The sequence below is a fragment of the Trichoderma citrinoviride genome (assembly GCF_003025115.1).
Source record: "Trichoderma citrinoviride strain TUCIM 6016 unplaced genomic scaffold BBK36scaffold_1, whole genome shotgun sequence".
Classification (NCBI taxonomy): domain Eukaryota; kingdom Fungi; phylum Ascomycota; class Sordariomycetes; order Hypocreales; family Hypocreaceae; genus Trichoderma; species Trichoderma citrinoviride.
The window spans coordinates 1,272,543-1,293,830 of NW_020194709.1; the positions used below are offsets into that span (position 1 = coordinate 1,272,543).

At 54.3% G+C, this 21,288-nt stretch overlaps 6 protein-coding genes across 6 annotated transcripts; 4 read left to right on the top strand and 2 right to left on the bottom strand.

The window, feature by feature from the left end:
• Nucleotides 1–1,180: 1,180 nt before the first annotated feature.
• Nucleotides 1,181–3,952, bottom strand: BBK36DRAFT_1133957 (WD40 repeat-like protein). Its single transcript, XM_024892144.1, has 8 exons — nt 3,891–3,952; nt 3,608–3,858; nt 3,272–3,545; nt 3,165–3,200; nt 2,969–3,088; nt 2,612–2,883; nt 1,424–2,552; nt 1,181–1,352 (listed from the first exon to the last, which is right to left on the bottom strand). The coding sequence occupies exons 3-8, from the start codon at nt 3,543–3,545 to the stop codon at nt 1,186–1,188; spliced, it is 1,998 nt and encodes a 665-aa protein (XP_024753785.1). The 5' UTR covers nt 3,608–3,858; nt 3,891–3,952; the 3' UTR covers nt 1,181–1,185.
• Nucleotides 3,953–5,511: 1,559 nt separating this feature from the next.
• BBK36DRAFT_1137137 (UPF0016-domain-containing protein) lies at nt 5,512–7,276 on the top strand (the record flags this gene model as incomplete). The annotated part of the gene is made up of 3 exons (XM_024893138.1): nt 5,512–6,135; nt 6,255–7,134; nt 7,206–7,276. 3 exons carry the CDS (start codon nt 5,512–5,514, stop codon nt 7,274–7,276), a joined length of 1,575 nt encoding a protein of 524 aa, XP_024753786.1.
• Nucleotides 7,277–11,133: 3,857 nt separating this feature from the next.
• On the top strand, nt 11,134–12,686 carry BBK36DRAFT_1155274 (MFS general substrate transporter; the record flags this gene model as incomplete). Its single annotated transcript, XM_024893816.1, has 3 exons — nt 11,134–11,338; nt 11,423–11,520; nt 11,604–12,686. The coding sequence occupies 3 exons, from the start codon at nt 11,134–11,136 to the stop codon at nt 12,684–12,686; spliced, it is 1,386 nt and encodes a 461-aa protein (XP_024753787.1).
• An 848-nt stretch (nt 12,687–13,534) lies between these two features.
• BBK36DRAFT_16144 (kinase-like protein) lies at nt 13,535–14,281 on the top strand (the record flags this gene model as incomplete). Its single annotated transcript, XM_024897716.1, has 1 exon — nt 13,535–14,281. One exon carries the CDS (start codon nt 13,535–13,537, stop codon nt 14,279–14,281), a length of 747 nt encoding a protein of 248 aa, XP_024753788.1.
• Nucleotides 14,282–14,581: 300 nt separating this feature from the next.
• Nucleotides 14,582–16,802, bottom strand: BBK36DRAFT_1107927 (ankyrin; the record flags this gene model as incomplete). The annotated part of the gene is made up of 2 exons (XM_024889314.1): nt 14,582–16,574; nt 16,750–16,802. The coding sequence occupies 2 exons, from the start codon at nt 16,800–16,802 to the stop codon at nt 14,582–14,584; spliced, it is 2,046 nt and encodes a 681-aa protein (XP_024753789.1).
• A 2,005-nt stretch (nt 16,803–18,807) lies between these two features.
• BBK36DRAFT_1108820 (sulfate adenylyltransferase) lies at nt 18,808–20,881 on the top strand (the record flags this gene model as incomplete). The annotated part of the gene is made up of 5 exons (XM_024889407.1): nt 18,808–18,976; nt 19,133–19,160; nt 19,226–19,408; nt 19,477–19,625; nt 19,686–20,881. 5 exons carry the CDS (start codon nt 18,808–18,810, stop codon nt 20,879–20,881), a joined length of 1,725 nt encoding a protein of 574 aa, XP_024753790.1.
• Between the last annotated feature and the right edge of the window lie 407 nt (nt 20,882–21,288).

Sequence of the window (21,288 nt, forward strand, 5' to 3'; positions counted from 1 at the left end):
TTTTCGCCTTCTTTTTCTGGTGGGACCGGGTCAAGGCCTGAATGCGCTGCGGCCAGTCGGCAGCTTGCGAATTGAATGCAAGGCAGGTAGCTTTATTGGCCGAGGTCGGGAGGAGAGGGAGTGAACAGGGGGGCAAACCGGCAGAGGGAGGGGAGAAGAAAAAGAAAGGACGAGGAAGACTGACGAAGGAGAAAATATAGGTCACACCAGCTGAGGAAGGGGGAAGGGCAGCAGATGGAGACGGAGAAAAAAAAAGGGGGAGATAATTGATGGGCGACAGCGATTAGGCGAGAGGAGACAGAGAGGAGAATGGGGGAAGAAAGGGAAGAGAAGAAGGGGAAAGGAAAAGGAAAAAAAGAAGGTTACCGGATGATGGCGCGAAGACGGTACTGTAGTGGCGCGTCACTGTCACTGAACGGGTACAGCGACACCGAGATTTGCCGGCGCAGTGACCTCAGCGGTAACGGCAGAGCAGTTGGATTCAAGGCTGTTGCTCGAGTGACGAGGCTGCAAACGGAGACCGACCCCCGCAGATGGCTGCGTATGTATCCTTCTGAGTAGGTCTTTTCTTCGAAAGCCAGAGAATACTTAGTAGAGAAGATCAGTTGGAGAATCTCTGTTTGAGCTGGTGAAGACTGCAGTGCAAGCTTGCATCTGTCGTTTGCCGGAAGGAAAACAGGTGAAAAGCCAAGGGGGCGAGGCTGAAGCCAAAAAGCGAGACGAGTGCACGAGCCACCAGCCACCAGCCACCAGCCACTGCAGCTTCAGCCACTTCTTTGTCGCCCTTTGAAGGCGGTACCTTACCTTAGATGATTGGGTTCATGTGCCATGGCCTTGTGCCTGTGTGACACCAGAGAGGCAGCAGAATCTGCAACAGCGAGCACGAGACTCGGTACAGCTGCAAGCTATCTTAGCCACATTATGCAGCAGCTCCGGCAGCGGATACAAGCGGGAGGAGAAGGAACAAAGAGGAACGAAAAGTTGATACACCAAAACAGACAGGGCGAACAATGGGACCAGACCAAGTTCGCCCGCTCAAGATTCATCACGTACGTTGGAACATTTACCTAGAGTCATACAAACCGTCCCATCATCCGATACTTTTTACGGTAAAGACATCGACACCCGAAATCCAAACGACATCAGGAGAACACTCAACGATCCACGCCTTCATGCCATCTTTCCTCACCGTGCCGACTGAAAGCTGGACCGGTAGAACGTCTCCGGGTCTGGCCTCAACGACTCATTGACGCTGTCTCCCATCTCGGGCTCTCCTTCATCCTCTGAAGACTCGTTGAATGCGTGGACACTGCAGGTGCCTCGTGCCATGCTGTACCCATTCCAAGCAGAAGCTACCAAGCAGAGAAGGGTAAATAGACCGTTAGCATCTGACATGGGCGAAGAGAGGAGAAGAAGTACTTACCAACAATGACTGGAGCACTGGGATGCCAGCTGGCATCGCGCACACATGTACCCCAGCCCCCGGGCTCGTCAAAGTACACCCGAGTGCGGCGGTCCAGCTTCCGCGTCCGATGAGTCGCACGCTGTACGTCGATTTCACCCGCTTTGGTCGCGTCCATGTTCCAGATGTGCACTTTGCCATCCGCACTGCCAGAGTAGACGTAGCGAGAATTGGTCGCCGACGGCGGCGAGAAGTGACATCGGATGAGCGTGCGGAGGACCTTGTGGCCTCGGAAAGTGACCAGAGAGTTGTCGTGGGGGTGCACGTCCCAGTCGTCCTCGTCGTACTCGTCTTGCCTGTAATCGAACCTATCGAGGCGGGAATCGTTGTCCTTGGTGACTTCGCGGAACCGATCGGTAGACATGGCCATGCGGAGATCCCACAGCTTCATGCTCTGGTCCTTGCCGTTGCTGAGGATGTACCGCCCGTCGCCTTTGCTGTCAATGTACGTCAGGCCTTCAATATGGCCCACAAAGGCGCCCGCCTCACGGTTGTCTCCCATGCTTCGACGGTCCCACACTTTGATGGTCGTGTCGTCGGAGCCTGAGTAGATGATGTGAGGGGATGACTTGTCGGCAAAGCAGACGGCGTTGACATCGTCCTGGTGGCCGGTGATGTGATGGAGTACCGTCCTGGATTCGATGTCATATACGACCAGCGAGTGAGCACTGGTGCCGGCCACAAGCTCTCGTCCGTCGCCCGAGAAGCGGACGGACCAGATGCCAAAAGACCCGCGGTTGCGCCAAAAGGAGAGCCTTGCATGGCCGTCTCCGTCATCAAGCTCAAGCGAGTACGGCTCGCCCTTGTCTCTGGGGTCGGTGGGCGCTATTGAGACAATGCTCTGGATGGAGGTGTAGGCCAGCCAGCGGTTGTCTGGACTCAGAGAGGCATCTGTCAAGGTCCACTGGCCAAAGGGGTAGCTCACTGTCTTGTAGAGCTTCCAGTTGTATGGATTGGACGTGTCGTACATGCGCACGTTGAAGTCTTGACAGCACGAGAAGAAGAAGTTGCCATCGTCGGAGAATTGGCCAGAGTAGATGGGGTGGTCATAGTGGATGATTTTTTCCGCCTTGCTGCCGGGGATGAGATTCTGTGATGGAGGAGAGGGTGTTAGCATCAAACAGCCATGAATGGACGAGAGATGCATACCTGAGCCAGAATACCATTGGTCCGTTTCCTCCAGACCCGGTCTCCCAGCCCGAGCTCACGATCCAGCAGGCGTCTGGCGATGGTTTTCTTGTGGCGGAGGTCAGTCTCGCTGACGCCAAAGACTCCGGATCCCATGAGCTTTCGGCCCTCTTCACTGGGAACCTTGGGAAATCGGTTGGGGTCCTTTGGATTGACAGCATGACGCGCCAGGCCGGTGCCGCGGAAGAGGGTCATAAGCTGCTGTCTCGTCAGGAGCCCCGACCTTTGGCCGGCTGGAGGTCATGGCGATCATGTTAGCAACGATCGAAATAAGCCAAATGTCAGGGGCGCAAATCTGCGGACAGAAGACAGTCGTACCTCTTAGTAGTGAAAACAGCCTCATGGTGGCCTCGTTCTGCTCCGCCTCTTCGTCCTCAATGACAATCTGGAACCGGAAGTCACCAAAGGCATACTGCATGTGATCGTCGAGAGTTGCGGCTACGTTGAGATTGAAGGGTTAGAGAATCATTTCGTCAACAACATCACCGTTGCGGTGCTTGAGAACAACTCTTACCGTCTTCCTCAGCTTCTCCTTGCTCGTCAAATGCATCTGTGAAAGCAAGCAGTTTCAGCAAGGCAGCCCTAAGCGGGTTCTCATGGACGAGATATAGGGAGACTCACCGTGAAACTCTTCGTCTTCATCTTCCTCATTCGGCTCATCACGATAGTCGGGATCATCCTCTTCCTCCTCCTCCTCATCTTCATCATCATCCTCCTCCTCGTTCCCGTCCTGGTATTCCTCGTCATCATCATCGTCAAATTCCTCATGGCCGTAGCGATCGTGGCCATCATCAGCGGTGCTTCGGCCACCGTGTGCGTTTAACCGGTTATCTCCGGTGTCCCGATCATGGGATTCATCTCCGCCAACATCGTCATCACTCGGAGTCCAGTCCATGGCCGTTCAAGATGTGGCCAGCCGTTGAGGGGGGCGAGAGCCTGAGCGTGTACAAATGCAGCAAACCGGTGAGAGGGCCGGGAGTCACGGGAGTGTTAGCACGAAGGAGCACCTCGTCGTCCCGGAGATACGGCGCAATCGGAGCTGGTCTGCGGGCAGTGGTGATGGCTGCCGAACTGTCCACGATGGTTTGAGGACGAGGGTCAGGCTGATTCTACAGAGCGAGGACGTCACGGATCGGATCAATGGGCATTTGTCAGGCAAAAGAGGGATCAAAGGCAACTCGGAGTTTAGGTCTTTGGTCAGGTCAGGTAGGTTGATTACGGCAGCAGCACCTCGATCAATTGTATGGGTAATCATACGGGCGACACTCGGAGCGGACCAGGACGATAAAGTGGTGACCCGCCAGCTTCAAGAGCCGTGACGCCATCTTATCCGGCCTGCAGCGGGGAAGATGGGATGCAGGTGCAGAGTGGCGAGTGGGAGGATTAGATAAGGTGCCGCTGTGAGCGCTGAAACCATGGCCTGGAAGTGCGCTGGTGGGCGCGTCGCTACAGCGAGTTGGACGCCTATAGGATCCCCTAACGAAGCCCCGGCCTTGCATGGATGGATGTAATCACGCTGGAACAGTTGAAGGGTGGGTGAGGTTAGGCTGGGTGGGATTTTGAGAGACTCGAGATCATGTAATATGGAGTCGAGTCCATCCATACGCCGTCCTACGGAGTACACGGTATGGTAATCAGAATTGGCTGCCATATGACGGCCATTACTGGATAAACCACGTCAAGCATGAATCCCCGGTCTCACCTTCTGCTCATTTCCTCTCCTTCTTTCTCCTTGGTTCTGTACATCAAAGAGTTGCAGCGATGCTAAAGAACAATGGTAGCAGACTCTCCATGAGCGCACCAAAGATGGGTGATACTGAAAGCACTCCCGCACACCGGACTTCGCCCTTAGACGAGAACTTTACTCGGCAAAGCTCATATAGTTCAAGATATAAGACGTCAAAGATTTCTTCCTTTTCTTCTTCTTCTTCTTCCGCTATTTTATTCTCAATCAGCCGTGTCTTCCCTTACACTCGGATTTGTCTCTGCGACTCTGTCCCAGAGTTGCGTGGACTCGTCGTCGCCTCCTCTCTAAGCCTCTTTTCAGGGGAAGCGATGGCCCGTCTAAATGTTTCCCAGACTTTAGCGCATAAGGCAAGGGAGCTGGCCTAAATGCCACTAACGGACTCCATGTACCTGTACCTGCCCCATCCCTGCAGAGGCCCACCCACGACCTAAACGACCACCTGTACCTTTTCCCATCGTCTGATAGCCTCCCAAACCCTGGACCACGGCCGGCTTCATTTTCAGAGGCGCGCATCATCTACCAGATCAATTGGGAGGGGCGCAAAAGAGAGCAGACGAGCAGAAGAAAGTCTGAAAACATCCCGAGCCTATTGGAACGCTCTAGCCCTTCCGACTTGTCTACCCTTTTTTTGCGGGAGCATTTAGGTATCTCCTTTTCTTAGACTCACCACCTCATCTTTTCTGAACCATTCTCTCTCTCTCTCTCTCCCTCAGTTAATTCTTTGTCTTTTCGTTCTCTTTTTCTTTTTCCCCCCCTCTTCGGCAGCCGCCAATTCGGCCACTCCTTTTTGACCTCGGATCGACGACAAGATAATCCTCTCCGAGCCCTGTGCATCCAAAGACACGCGAGTTTGCGTCGACAATCGATCATTCCATCGCCCTCTCTGAACCCCCCTTTTCGACCTCATCTCGCCTCCATCGAGATCGCATCTCCACCACTGTCGAATTGAATCGCTCAGAGCCGCGACTGTTCCGCGTCTCGACACCCGGCAAAGACTCGTGTTCCGCCGACCTGACAATATCCTGATGCGCTGAGGACGGCTTTCGCTTGTCCCCCCAGTCGACCGCTAGCTACCGAGATCTACATCTGAAGGCCGCCCTCGCCGCCCGCCACGATGCAGTTCCGCACGAAGAACTCCCCTATTCTCCTCCTCCTCCTGCCGGCCATCGCCAGCGCCCTTGCGACGAACCCTGTCGCCGGCAATGACAAAGACTCGGCACTCGCCGCAGACGTGGCCGACCCGGCAATGCTCAAGGGCCGCCTGGGGGTGCCCACCAAAGACGCGCCCGTCGACGGAAAGGATGGCAAGCCTCATCTAGGCCCATTCGTCGAGACCGACGGCACGGCGTCCACCGAGACCAAGGGCGAAAAGGACTTGCCCACACTCAAGGGGCGTCCCCAGGATCCCACCATCGTCGACGGTAAGAAGATTCCCGAGTCAAACGATGGCGTCATGTTCGACAAGAACCGCGAGAAGCCCCAGGACGGCACTACTGGCACTGAGGGAGGCGTCTCCGAGAAGGACAAGGCCCGCAAGGCCCACGAGGGCAAGACGGGCGAGAAGCTCGTCAACCAGCCCGAGGCGCCCAAAGAGCACCCTCCCATCCCCCATAGCGAAGAGAAGAAGATTGAGAAAGGCAAAGACAAGACCAAGGGAGCAGACGCCGACAAGGAAAAGTCAAAGGCAAAGGCGTCCTCCGACAAAGATGGCGAAGACACGGGTTACACTGGGCTCGAGGTACGAACTGCAATTGGATCTGCTTTCCCCCGTTTTTGCTATCACTTCTTCGTTATCACCCTCTGTCGAGCGTGGTAAACATGAACTGGATGTCAACTAACGTGCGTGATGATGACTAGAAACCCGACGATCTCCCCGATATGGATCGCGAACAGGTGCCGCCGCCGCTTCCCGACTCCGCGAAGAAGGACCATCTCGATATCTCCAAGCCCAAGACCGGAAGCTCATCTTCATCCTTGAATCCCACAGAAGAGGACGAAGGCATCATCCAACCTTTCCACTCCTTTATCCTGTCGTTCACTATGATCCTGGTCTCTGAGGTTGGAGACAAGACGTTCTTGGTGGCGGCTCTCATGGCTATGAAGCACGACCGCATGGTCGTCTTTTCTGCCGCCTTTGGTGCCCTCCTTGTCATGACGGTGCTGTCCGCGGTTCTGGGCCATGCGGTCCCCGCTCTGATCCCCAAGCGTCTGACCGGCCTCCTTGCCGCCGGTCTGTTCTTTGTCTTTGGAGCTAGGCTCTTGCGAGAAGGAATGCAGATGGACCCCAACGAAGGCGTGACTGCCGAGATGCATGAAGTGGAACAGGAACTCGCCGAGAAGGAGAAGGAACTCGAGCGTAGGGGCGGATCCATCTCCGGTGATGCCTTGGAGATGGGCCTCGGCGGCAGGACTTCGCGCAAGAGCAGGTTTCCCTCCCCGCGATCGCCCTCGGAGTCGCCGTCCCGGATGCCCTCTCGCAAGTCAGGGGGCGCCAACAGCTTCGTTAGCGGCATCAGCAACCTCTGCTCTCTCATCCTCAGCCCTGCGTGGGTCCAGACCTTTGTTATGACCTTCCTGGGCGAGTGGGGAGACCGAAGCCAGATCGCCACCATTGCCATGGCTGCCGGACAGGATTACTGGTGGGTGACCCTCGGTGCTTTGGCCGGACACTCCATTTGCACGGGCGTTGCAGTCATTGGCGGCCGAGCCATTGCCGGACGCGTCAGTCTCAAAGTTGGTAAGTAGCATGTGAAAGACCCCCCTTTGTTCGAATGAGGATGGATTCTGACCCAAGGGCTTCCTTGTTAGTGACGATTGGCGGCGCTGTTGCCTTTTTGCTCTTCGGCATCATTTACCTCGTCGAGGCTCTCTACGCATAAAAGTCTCCGGCCTCGTACCATTGATATAATACTAGCTTGATTCTAATTGACCATCACTCTGCTTCATCCGGAGGGCCTCCAGAAGGAATTCTTCTGCTCCACCCTTGTTTCCATCTTCTCTTACTTCTCTTCTTGTCAGCAGGATTTCAGCAAACGCGAAATATGCTTATGCTTGAACGAGGAAGATACTTTGTCAGCTATTATAATTTCTCGTTTTCCTCTTCTCCCCTGTCGTTAATTACTTGCGGGTATGCTGGCGTGTCTTCCGCGGGAAGGGAAAATAGGGAGGGGAGATAAAAACTATTTGGTACGGCATGGCGGACAACGGATATGGGGCCGCACTTGGTAATGTATGGATGGAGTGCATGGGCTTCATAAACGGACAACGATGACAACGATTATCTGTATTGGATGTTCTGGTGGAGTTTGACATGGCGCTGCATTTTGGGCTTGAGTTGCGGGATGCTTCAACCTGTTACTGCTAGAGAGGAAAGGAACGAAAAGACGAGCGTGTAGGCTATTTTACGAGTTAGCTTTTGTGGTCATTGTCCTCCTGTTTATGGACACTGTTGACGAATTGTTTCACGGACTTCAAGCTGCCAGGTTCCCTTCCAGAAGCACAATGAGTTTGCTGCGGATAGATAATGACCTGATTCCTGGCAAGTCAATATTCAACAGAGCTGTTATGTCAAGCATCTCACACTTGATATCCAGTTAGTGCAGTTTCACGCCACGGCGCTTCTCCGGAGAAGAAGACTAAGTCAAGCTCAATCTGTGATTCCTGCCTATCCCTCGGCTTGCCTTGCTCGATCCACGATCTTCATGTGTGAGTGGATCGTCTAGGGGCCTCGCCCTCATCCTCCCCCGGACTCGTCCATCAAATGCCGGGGTCAACCTTGAATCGTATTTTTTTTGTTGGTCAGCCCTGTGAGTGAGGCTTGTGTTACCGCATAGATAGCGCATCGCGAGATCCGGATGCATTTGTGGAGTTGTTGACAAATCGTACTGTGTTGGTAGAAGGGAGCAGCGCCGAGTTGATGGAAGCTGTGGTGTTGAGAGGGGGTCGGCCTGGGCCCCTGATTTTCTGTTCACCATTCTTCACGGTCCTTAAGAAGTTTATCTGAATGTTGAGAGGTAGGTATGTCACCAATATGATAGTACGGTATCAAGAAAAACGATTTTGTCTCGGATTTATTCGTCACCTTACCTGTATTTGTTTACTGATGACTTCATTCGAAGTGCTATTCCGGTCGGGTTCTTGGTTTTTGTTTCATATATTACCTATCTTGCTACTTGAGGCAGGAGTTCCTTCCTGTTGCGTCGTTTTCGCATGTCTGGCAAGTACCATTCACAGATGACAACCGCCTTCCACGCACACATCACAGCAAGTCGGCAGGAGGGATGCAGCCTAATACAACCCTACCTCACACCTTCCCACCTTCTCGCTTTCTTTCACACCCTCTACCTCCAACTTTTCTCCATCTTCTCCCTCTTTTGTCTCCGTGATGACGACGATGTTGACAAGCACTCGCCTATCGAGCGTCGTGACTGGCTGCAGCAGCGTCTTAAACTTTCGCCCTGCTGTCAGGAGAGACGGGCAGCCCACACACAAAGAACGTTTTGTTTTTTTCTTCTCCTTTTTTTGTTTGCCCTATTCGGAAGCACCGATCTTGTAGAGGTGCGTCTACTTGAGATATCACAGTGGCTCAGTCACTGATTTCTACTATACGTGAGACGAATCAAGGACCGGAATACGGCGACGACGCAATGGACGTGACAAGTCGGAACCGCCTGTGACAGCTGACAGCCCACGGCTGCGGAAACTTATTGTACCTCTATACGACTGCATGTAGCATGGCTGGCCGGCCAGAATCGAGGCCCGTCGATCAAGCATGCCTCCACGATCGAGATCCTTTCCAGAGGCCGAATCGAACAGCACGGAGCCGGCTCTCGCTGCGAATCATGCAGCCTTGTCGCTTATAACATGCTCAAGAGGCAAGGTTAGCGGTGCGAGAAAACGCCACAAATCTGGGATCCCCTCGGGTAGTTCCCGAGGAGGACATCACCAACTCGAGACTCTCTCTGCCTGGGTCGATCCGAACAGGGTGTGGCGTTTACCGTTCATCAGCCCGTACCTTGCAGCCCAGAGCCCCCCTTTCCATCCGTTCCGCCTTTGCCTGTGACAGCTCTCGCCAACAGAGTTTCTGCAACCCCGGCCTTCACGAGGTTGCAGCGTGCGTGATGGAGGGCTTGACTGCTACCCAGACACTGCTTGACAGTTTGGAGTGGGAGGGAAAATGTGCTCACGACAACGGCAGTGTTGGTTCGCAAGACAGGTCGAAAGCGCACTAGTTGGCCGCGGGCCTGTTGACGAATGCCAGAGAGTCAAGGACTGGGCAGGTTCTGTCTTTGTTGTATTTGCACTGCCTTGCTTTTTCCTTTCTTTTTCACACTTGGTGGCCCCTCTTTGTGAGGCCGATGTCTTACTGACGCCAGGCTTGTGACGGTCCGAGACTTCGCAATGGAGACGCAGAGGCAGCTCGGTGCAATGGGAAGCGAGAAAATGGAAGTGCAACGTGTATAAAGTCAAGCCGAAGCGAATGCGAAGATGCTCATGCTGTTTCAGCAACTAGAGATGAGAGCCCGTGGTCTGGATTGGCCATCTTCTACAGCAGTTGTTTGCTTGTTTGTTTGCCTGCTTTTTCCTCCCGCAATCTTCTTGTATGATTTAGGTTGATCAACATCTGGCCTTACTCCTCTCAACATTTCACGCTTGCTGCGGGCTCTATCAACGACCAGAGCATGTGCGAACTCATTCACTGCCCAGGTTGCGGCGAGCTCATCTCAGAGTCTCTTCCCATCTCAGAGTGCTTGACTTGTTTGTCGTACGTATCCTGATTGCTCACAGCACATATATAGTTACAGTAGCTGACACCGTTTCTTACAGTTCTTATCCTCGAGAACCACCGTCCGAGAGATCGGCTTCAGCTCCTCCTCCTGCTGCTGGGACAGAAATCAAACTCCTCATATTTGTTATTCGAAACGATGAGCTCGTGAGCGTTTCCGACTACGCCGTTCAAGGCTCTAGGCGCTCGGGGAGGGATAGGAATGCATGAAATTACAATGTTTATTGATCGTCGAAGCACTTGGCGTTGATCTGACTGGGCTTTATGTACATGGATGATGGGTCTGCAATAATGGATAGGTATGGCTCTTGATGGTTGGAGCGACGGTGTGGCTCTTTGGGATTTTAACAACGGACGGCGAATATACTGTGGCTGATTGCGTCTTTATACCCTCGCATCGATCATTGCCAGCTTCGTACAAATTCAACAAGATGCTTTGACTGGGTCCTTATGCCACGGCGGAGGTGGAGGATGACTTGGGGGCTTTCCACCGACTCATCCCTCGCATACCGCTGACAAAGATGCTCTCCTTTTAGGGAACCAAAGACATCGCAGAAATGGATGGCGTCTCGTCCTTGTGCGAATCACATGGAGCAACTCGAAGTCACCGCTGATACGAGATGGGCATGATTATTAATCTCGAGCCGTGTGCAAATACGGAGCATCTCCATCGCCATCAACAAAAGGGCGCGCCGAGCCAGACGTTTTAGTGGAGCATTCGTTTGTCTCTTATACGACAGCTTGGGAGCGCTTAAGAGCAGACGAATGCTTCGACGTCAGATTGTTGCTGAGAACTTCGAGTTGCTGGTTTATTTCATTCTTTGGCCATTGGAGTCTGGGTACAGACGGAGTAGCACTTGACAAGAGACAACAATCGTGTCAATACGAGATTCGTCACCATCAACAAAGCCGATACATTCCGCGCCGTTGCATTTGCACCCCTCGGTCACAATGGGGAGGGCCTCTTTTGATGAGCTGCCTCCGGCGGAGTCGATACAGCTCGACGCAACCACACCTGCGGAATCCTCTCTCTCACATGATGTCGCTTCGGAACACGGCGGTCAAGATGGAGTCTCCTCGCTGCCTCCCGTCGATACGGGCAAGGACGCGATGCTATTCTTGACGGCATGTTTCATTATCGAGTGCCTTGTCTGGGGTGGGTGGCAATGTCTTGATCTTGCCGTTTGACGTGTCTCGGAGTTCTAACAGTTGCCCTCTCTGCTTCGTTCAATATGATTAGGCTTCCCCTTTGCCTTTGGCATCTTTCAAAACTATTACAGCACTCATGAGCCCTTCAAAGGCTCCTCAAGCATTGCCGCCATCGGCACAACTGCAATGGTAGGTGATAGTATTAGCACCCCTTTCGATTTCCCATCATTCGTACGGGTAGCAGTTGGCTAATCATGCCCAAATCCTCACAGGGAACCATGTATCTATCCGCCCCCTTTGTCTTTCCTCTCATGAGACTCTACCCCAAGCAGAACCGTTACGGCCCAACCGCAGGCCTCCTCATCATGTGCATCGCTCTCGCACTGAGCTCCTTCTCCCAGACTGTCTGGCATTTGATCCTCACTCAGGGCGTCCTCTTCGCAGTTGGCGGCTCAATCTGCTACGGCCCCTGCATCCTGTACATGGACGAGTGGTTCGTCAAGCGAAAAGGTCTCGCCTTTGGCGTCATGTGGTCAGGCACCGGTCTGGGCGGATTCGCAATCCCGCTGCTGCTCGAGTATTTGCTGGGGAGATATGGACTCCGAACGACGCTGCGCATCTGGGCCATTGCCCTCTTCGTCCTGACGATTCCCGTCATTTACTTTATCAAGCCGCGACTCCCGATATCCGCCACGGCACACATCAAGCCGTCCAAGCTGGGCTTCCTGTTCGATCGCTCGTTCCTCATGTATCAAGCGGCCAACATCGTCGAGGCCCTGGGGTTCTTCATGCCTGGCCTTTACTTGCCGTCCTACGCCACCTCGATTCTCGGCTCTGAGGCGTTCCCCGCCGCCTTGACCATCCTGGCCGTCAACGTCGCCTCTGTGTTTGGATGCGTCGCCATGGGCATCTTTGTCGATCGCTTTCACCCTACCACATGCATCATGATCTCGACGGTGGGCACCGTCATCGGAACGTTTTTGCTCTGGGGATTCGCGACGAACATGGCCGTGCTCTACGTCTTCTGCGTCATCTACGGATTCTTCGCCGGCTCGTACACGTCGACCTGGACCGGCGTCATCAAGCAGGTCACGTCCAAGCCGAGCCAGTCCGGCACCGCGAATGCGGGAGCCGCCTTTGACCCGGTCATGGTCTTTGGCTACCTCGCCGCCGGCCGGGGCATCGGCAACGTCGTCTCCGGGCCTCTGAGTGAGGCGCTGGTCAAGGGCATGTCGTGGCAAGGACAGGCTGCGGGAGGATATGGAAGCGGCTATGGTCCGCTGATTGCGTTTACGGGAGCCACGGCCGTTGTTGGCGGTACGTCTTTCCTGTGGAAGCGTATCGGATGGATGTGATTTCGATGTCGGACTGAAGGTGTTTGCGTGGACCTGGAGAATCCTTGTGTGGCGAGTGTTCAGAAGATGATGATTCATAAGATGATGAGCGCATTTACCTGAACCAATCCAAGCAAGCAATTCCCGGCAATAACATCATTTCACATGTGCGTGATCGATGGGCATCTCCGCTCTACCGCTGCCACCCTGTGATGCTACAGTCTCACATGCAGGCAACGTACGAAGTACGCTGCTTCATCCATGCCCAAGAAGAGCTTGGCGATGCAATCATCACCAAGGTATGCAAGTATATCGTTTTGTCGGCGTATTGCTAGCTAAACGATCGATTCATTGCGTTCATGCTCTATCGGAAGCACAGTATCTCGCGGCGATCGGGCCGTCTGTTGTTCTTTGGGCTCATGCCCTGGCCATTGCCCGCCCAACCACATGAAAAGTGACGTTAGTACATACTGTGCCCAATATCGCTGCAGTTATCATGCATCATGCATCCCGCTGAAGCTGAAAGTTGCATGCTTCCTCTGATTGGGGAAGCGGACACGATCCTCATCCCAACCCCTCTTCTCCTTCTCCTCCTCCTCTTTCTGCCCTCCCTCTCCTGTCAGTTCTTCTCTTACTCCAGATACCCGACACAGCTACAGCTTGGGTAACCATCTCACCGTCAAGCCAAGACGAGGAAGGGCAACGAAAGGTAAGCATGCGGACAGGGCCGTATCTAGATTCACAAGCACTGATGATCCAAGTACAGAGACCTTTTCACGCTTCTTCTCCCCAAAACTCCTTGTCAAGGGCATTTCTAGTCAGACATTCGACTCTACCCTAGAGAGCAGAGCCCTATCGCCTTGATAAAGATGGACCTCGAAGAAGACGAGGTGCTGCACTCTGTGTACGGCCGCAAGGTAATCAACATCGCCGACGTACGCGTCCGGAAGTTTGGGGAGAATCTGCGCCCCTGCGAGCCGGAGACGCTCCAGTTCATTGCGGAAAACACGACGATTCCCGTGCCCAAGGTCCAGGACACCGACTGGCAGGACGGCAGGCTGCGGTGCATCGTCATGGACTACATGCCCGGCAAGCGGCTCGACAAGATCTGGGGCGACCTGACGTCCGAGCAGAAGCTCTCCATCGCGCACGAGCTCCACGGCTACGTCAACCAGTTGCGCAGCCTCCGGGGCGACTACATCGGGGCCCTCAACAGGGGCAAGGCGCTCTTCGGTAAGAGGTCGCCCATCGAGTGTGGCCCGTTTGACAGCGAGCGCGAGTGGAACCGGTTCATTCTCGAGGACATTGTCTCGGCGGCGCCCAGGATGATGCGGCACCTTGCGCGGTATTGCCTCTCGCGGAACCACCAGGTTGTCTTTACGCACGGCGACCTGGCGCCCCGCAACATTCTTATTGATGAGAAGACGTTCAAGGTGACGGCCATCTTGGACTGGGAGGAGTCTGGCTGGTACCCCGAGCATTGGGAGTACATCAAGGCGTATCAGCACTTGCAGCCGATGATGGATTGGCCGGATTACCTGGCGCATATTTTGCCGCTCAAGTACGAGAAGGAGTATATCGGCATGTGCTTTCTGTATCCCCTTCTCTATCACTGATGGTTACGACACTGATATGGTTTGGTTCACAATGTTTGTGTTTGGGACGACGCTCCCGAGATTGATGGCTAATGATCTTGAATTTCCAATTGCTTGCTTAATGATCTAAAACTATATGTTGAATAACAGCCGCTATATTTTAATTCTTTTGCAAATGATCATTCGCTTCTCATCCTTCTCTTGCATTGCCACAATGATGATTATTATAGACACAGTCTGAGAGATGTATAAGACGGAAAGAAGAAGAAGAAAAAAGAGGCAGAAAGACGATCGCAAACCCTGTCAGTCAGATGAGCGAGTTCAAAGCCCAGCACAGTTACTAGTGTTGGAGCGATACTCGAGCACCATCTGTCGGACCGTGTCGTCTCGACAACACTCCAACGCCTTGGGTGCCACACACACCTTGCCGGTGCTCAGCAGTAGACCGACAGTGTACTTATCATTGATCTGTACCGCTGCTTCGAGCATGGTAAGTCCGTCTCTGTCTTTTGCGTTGAGCTGATCGGCCTTGGCGTACATCTGGATCATTGCGTCCAGATACCGCGCGTCCCTTGTTTCGATCTCGGACTTAAACGAAACAAGCCCGGCGTCAAACCCCTCGATCTTCTTGGGCCGTACGGCTTTTCCAAACTCTACCCTACCTGTGTCGAGAATCATCTCCACCAGCTGGAGGCTTGTCATGGCGTAGGCCATAGCCAGTGCCGTCATCCCGTTGCAGTCTCCCAGGTTGACGTCGATGCACGGCGAAGCGAGCAGAAGCCGGGCGATATCAACTCTGCCGAAGCTGACGGCCATCATGAGGGCCGTCTCGCCGTTCTTGCTTTGCAGGTTGACATCGACGCGGCCCGAGTCGAGCAAGAGAGCAACGCTCCCGGGTCTGTCGTGCCGGACTGCTAGCATCAGGGCTGTGTGGTCGTTTATATCAGCCATGTTCAGGTCCACCCTCTCGTCTCCTATGAACGTACTCAGTAGCATAGTTGATGGCAAACACGCGGCAAACATGACGGGCGACTTGAGGTTGCCGTCGACTGCGTTTGGGCCCATGACGCCGCTCTCAAGCAGCACCCTGGGGTTGCGATTCCCGGGCCGACGGAAGGCAATCGTCCAGGCGTTGGCGCCGGCATTGTTCCTCGCATAGAGGTTGACCCTCTTGTCGGCCAGGAGGATCTGGAGACAGCTGTCACTGCCCGAATCGGCAGCGAAGAGGAAGGGAGTCATGCCATCCAGTGTGGTGCTGTTGGGGTCGACCCGGTCATCGGCAAGGAGAAGGCGAACAATGGCATGACTGGCGCTCCGTACGGCGTTCTCCAAGGCAGTCTCGCTGTTAAGTGTCCTTGCATTGGGGTCGACGCGGCCATCTGCAAGAATCATGCGTGCCATTTCCACTCTGCTGTGCTCGATGATCAAGTCCAGGGCAGTCCTGTTCACGTTGTTTCCCAGCGTCGGGTCGGCCCGGCCATCCTTGAGAAGAAGCTGCAACATGTCATCCCTGCCAAAGGTTATCGCCCATTCCAAGGCCGTCTTACCTGAAGCGTTGCGAGCATTGGGGTCGACGCGGTCGTCGTTGAGCAGTACCTTTACCACGTCTCCGCTGCCCTCAACGACCGCATCCATGAGGGCACGGCTGAAAGGGGTACCGTTCACATTGATGTTGGGGTCAGCGCCGCGAGAGAGCAGCAGCTCCACCATTCTCGGGTGGCCGTTGCGAGCTGCGGTCACGATGGGAGATTTGCTGGGAGGGCCGTTGGGGTTGGCTCCGTGGTTGTCCAGCAAGTGTCTGGCAAGGTCCAATGTGTTCGAGGAGACGGCATAGTGCAGAGGCGTCCATCCCGTGAAGTCGAACAGATGCATGCTGGCTCCGTGGGAGAGATAGAGATCTACAATCTCTTGCAGGCCTTTGTCTGCGGCGTCAGACATAGGCCTCAAGAACTGTGTATCAAGGTCGGAGGTGGTCGGCAGATCCAAACCTGTGACAAGCTTGTTATCGGACGCTAGCTTGATGCTCGTCTGGACCGTCTTCAACTCGAACAGCAACCTCACCAGGTCCAGGTTGCCGTTGCTTACCGCAAGCTGGAGCACGTTAGCCCACAGCTCCTTGGGGGCATACTTCTCGACATTGGGAGTCTCGAGGGTCTTGATGGCCAAGGCCATGTTCTTTGCCCTCGCGGCCCATGCTAGGACCGAGCATCCTCCATATCGGACATTGTGTCGATGGAGAGTCTCGCTGTAGAGGGCGTAGCTCTGCTTACTTGTCAGGAGGAAGTTGAGGATGTCCTGATGCTTGTCCATGTATCTTGTGAGAATGATGTGAAAGACATCATAGTTGAGGCCGACATGGGTCGGAGGGGTATGAGGAGAGCGTTGATCCATCATGTCGTGTCTTGGAATCAATGTAGTAGTCGTACTGGTGGGGAGGTACTTACTGGGTGGTTCAAGGGGGTCCAATTCACCTCTGCAGATGGTCGAACGGACACCATTTAAGCATTTTGGATTCTTCGGCATCGCTGAACAGCCCAAGCATGTTGCAGAGCCATGAAAGTGTATTGCGAACAGAGAAGAAACACCGGCTGTTCTCTTCCCATCTCTTTTTCTTACCAGAGAACAGGATGTGGCTGAACGTTGAGTAGAGATGAATAGAGCAGTTTGATTTGAACGATGAACTGAACATGGAACCTTGTTCAAGTCCATCTGTTATTGCTGGTGCCTCGCTGGGTCTGAGTTGTCGAGATTGAACTTGTCTAGTACTCTCGTTCTGAGAGCATTCAAGAGACTAAGGTACTCTTCGTTCCGAAATCGCTCTCTTACTGGTTGATGATGTTTGTAGAGTGGTAACAAGGTACGAAGTTCAATATGTGTACATGTTTATCGATACGTACCGTATCGACGCTCCTTCCTGGCATTTGTTCACCGTTCAACCAGCTGATGCCCCACTTTGTTCTTTCAAGGCTTCCCTTGAGAAACTTCAAGTTGCTGCTTGACCCAGCAAACCCCCGGAATAGACACAAACCACTCTTTGAACCTTCTAACTCCTGTACGTGCAAGTGAGTCGAAGGGCCTTGGGGCCTTTAGAGGTCTCGAGATGATCGACGGATTACTCATTCACATTCTTCAGTTCAGCGTCCACAAACGAAACCCTGCCCCCCGTGTCGCCGATGCTCCGAAAAGCAGCAGAGGAGGGGTGGCAGATTTGAATCAAGGATAAGAAAGCAATACGCCCCCGAGAGCCGCTGCGAAAAACAAGAAGCTTGAGCAGAATCAACGCTGCTACAAGAATTTGGCAGCATCTTTGCTCTTCTCTCATCCGAGGCCAAAATGGCGGAATCGAGGCGACAGGTGGTGAGATTGGCAGGAATCCCACATCAACGTTGCAAGAGAGAGCGATGGTCCGAAGCCGTGGGGGCCCCGTGATGGAGACACTAGGGAATTAGGCCGTTGGCTAGTTCGGGAGGTGTGTCCATCTTTTTTGCTCTGGATGATGATCTGAAGCCTGGCCAGGCTTGTCGTTCTTCACCCTGACGATCCGTTGCTCTGCTAATTTCCAGCCTGAAGTTGTCCATACTGTACATACGCGGCAGCAACGATGATCAGCAATGGGATTACGCGGACACCGATACACTTGAAACGGAGGGAAAGGAATCCCGGTAGCATCACTCAAACATCAAAGAAGGAGAGCAGACTTGGCAAAGTATTCTGACAGGGACGAGAGAAGAAGAGAAAAACTTTCTCCACGTCAGAAGCACCGACTTCCACCAACCCCGATGGCCCGAGATTTCGCAATTGCGGCTAATCCAGCAAGGGAGAAAGCCCCCCAGGCGTCGTTCCTCTCGCCGTGCCTCGCAGCTCGAAATCAGCGTCCATGATTGGCCTCGTCCCTCAAGCCATGCGGGACTCGGAGCATCGCGCCTCGAGCACGTCATCGCCAATATCTTGAGCCAAATGCCGCCATTCCCTGGATTTGGTGGAGATGGCGAGGCCCTTGTTGATGCCTGTGGAGCAGCGGTTTTGCATGTGTGCGACTGCGTATCGCAATTCCATCCAGGCCATCCAGCCTCCATCCTCACCAAGCAGAACGGATTGGATTTCCAACCCTTCGGTGGGGTGTGTTATGAAGACGAGAAAAGCGGCTCTTTTCCCCTTCCACCAGGGGAGGCTGCTTACGGATCATCCAGTTCGATCCATGATTCGCCCGAGGAAGAAGTGCCTCTTCTCTTTTTGATGGTGTACTCGTCGACTGTTCCGTTCTAGCATCTCCGGCGTGGCCCCAAGAAGACTCGTCGTATTTATAGCCCGGTATTCGGACCACTCCCCCATCTTAAGCCTTCGTTCCTCCCCTCTCCTTCTCTCACTTCTTGATTCCTCACTCTGTCGTTGTCTCCCGTTATACCCTTTGGCTTGCTTGTTTGCCATCATCTTCTCCGGTCCCCTCGTTGGAGCCTCTTGCGTGACTTGCCGTGCCATTGACACCATCCTCGAACGAGATCGCACGTAGACCGTCTCTCTCTCTTCAGTACCCCGCCATCGTCATCATGGCCAACGCTCCCCACGGCGGCGTCCTCAAGGACCTCTTTGCGCGCGATCTGCCTCGCCAGGCCGAGCTGCTGGAGGAATCCGAGACTCTCCCTGCGCTGGTTCTGTCTGAGCGCCACCTGTGCGACTTGGAGCTGATCCTCAATGGCGGTTTCTCGCCTCTCGAGGGTAAGTTGCCGCAGTGTTTACTTCGGGAATTTGTTGAGGGGGGCACAAGCCACGATTCTGCTGCCCCGCGTCTGAAGCCGAGCGGGGAGCATTGTCGCCCAAATATCTCCGTCCAGTATGTCTCGACGAAATGCTAACGCTGGGGTTTACGTCCAGGCTTCATGACTGAAAATGATTACAACCGGTAAGTCGAGCAGAAACTATCAGAAGAGCATGGGAACTGGTGTCAGCTAACACGCGCATTGCCAGAGTGGTCAAGGAGAACCGGCTCGAGAGCGGCCTGCTCTTCAGCATGCCTATTACCCTCGATGTAGACCAGGCACAGATCGATGAGCTGTCCATCAAGCCCGGCGCAAGACTCACGCTGCGTGACTTTCGAGACGACCGGAATCTCGCCATCCTGACAGTCGAGGATGTGTACAGGCCAGACAAGTAAGAATAGCAACGGCCTTGGGTCCTGATTCAGAAGAATCGTATGCTAAATTGCGTGCGCAATCCAGGGTTCAGGAGGCCAAGCTGGTCTTTGGCAGCGACGATGACACGCATCCCGGCGTCAAGCACCTCTTGAGCGTGGCCAAGGACTTTTACGTTGGCGGAAAGCTCGAGGCCATCAACCGTCTGGAGCACTACGATTTCCTCGATCTGCGCTGTAAGTGAAATCCCGACAAGAAGGATATGTCACAGCATTTCTAACAGCGCGAATCGACAGTCACTCCTGCAGAGCTGCGATCCCACTTCAACAAGCTCGGCTGGCAAAAGGTCGTGGCCTTCCAGACGCGAAACCCGATGCACCGCGCTCACCGCGAGCTGACGGTCCGCGCCGCTCGCTCCCAGCAGGCAAACGTGCTTATCCACCCCGTCGTTGGCCTCACCAAGCCCGGCGACATCGACCACTTCACTCGAGTCCGCGTGTACCGCGCTCTGCTGCCTCGCTACCCGAACGGCATGGCCGCGCTCGCCCTGCTGCCCCTGGCCATGCGAATGGGAGGCCCTCGAGAGGCGCTCTGGCACGCCATCATCCGCAAGAACCACGGCGCCACGCACTTCATCGTCGGCCGTGACCACGCCGGACCCGGCAAGAACAAGAACGGCAAGGACCACTACGGCCCGTACGACGCGCAGCTGCTCGTCCAAGAGCACCAGGAGGAGCTGGGCATCAAGATGGTCGAGTTCCAGGAGATGATTTACATCCCGGACCGCGACGAGTATCTGCCGGCCAACGAGATCCCCGAGGGCACGCGTACCATGAACATCTCGGGCACGGAGCTGCGAAACCGGCTGCGGACCGGCAAGGAGATCCCCGAGTGGTTCTCCTACCCCGAGGTCGTCAAGGTGCTTCGCGAGCAGAACCCGCTGCCGCGCGAAAAGGGCTTCACCGTCTTCCTGACCGGTTACCAGAACAGCGGCAAGGACCAGATTGCGCGCGCTCTGCAGGCCACGCTCAACCAGGGCGGCGGCCGACCCGTCTCCATGCTGCTGGGCGAGACGGTGCGTGCCGAGCTGTCGTCGGAGCTGGGCTTCAGCCGTCAGGACCGGAGTCTCAACATTGCACGCATCGCCTTTGTCGCCTCAGAGCTGACCAAGGCCGGAGCCGCCGTCATCGCCGCCCCCATCGGACCGTACGAGGCCGACCGTAAACACGCCCGCGAGCTGATTGAGAAGTCGGGCCCCTTCTTCCTGGTCCACGTTGCGACGCCGCTCGAGTACTGCGAGAAGACGGACCGAAAGGGCATCTACAAGAAGGCCCGCGCCGGGGAGATCAAGGGTTTCACCGGTGTCGACGACCCGTACGAGGTCCCCGAGAAGGCCGACCTGACCGTCGACCTGACCAAGCAAAACGTCCGCTCGATTGTTCACGAGATTATTCTGCTCCTTGAGAGCAAGGGCCTGCTGGACCGACTGTGAGCGAGCCGTCGTCTTTGCTTATTGAATCTTTCTTTATTTTTTTAAATTTTTTTTGCATTTACTTTGGCTTTGTTCTCCTGTCCCATTTTATAGTATACGTGCATAGATATACTCTGTGTGGGCTGAAAGGGATAAAGAGTTGGCGTTTGGATATACACAGTTTTCCTCTGAAAAGCATCTGGTCAAGTGGCATCGATTTAGAATGGATGGATACAATAGATTACAACGTCTACAAGCTATAAATTAGTCACGTCGTGCCCTCGTGTTAAGTACATGTATGCAATCATCGAGTACGTGTAAGCTGCTGGGCTTTACTATAGGAGCAGTAGGAGGGAAGACTACGGGGGAGAAGACACGGTATACAGAACATGCCTATTTATAAGCTATTAAACACACTACAGATGGTA

Bases quoted from the DNA above. Each gene is read 5' to 3' on its own strand.
- BBK36DRAFT_1133957 (XM_024892144.1), bottom strand. From the start codon at position 3,545: ATGGACTGGACTCCGAGTGATGACGATGTTGGCGGAGATGAATCCCAT. The intron at 3,201-3,271 runs GTGAGTCTCCCT...TTGCTTTCACAG, and splicing joins TGAAGACGAAGAGTTTCACG to ATGCATTTGACGAGCAAGGA. The intron at 2,553-2,611 runs GTATGCATCTCT...CCTCCATCACAG, and splicing joins CCAATGGTATTCTGGCTCAG to AATCTCATCCCCGGCAGCAA.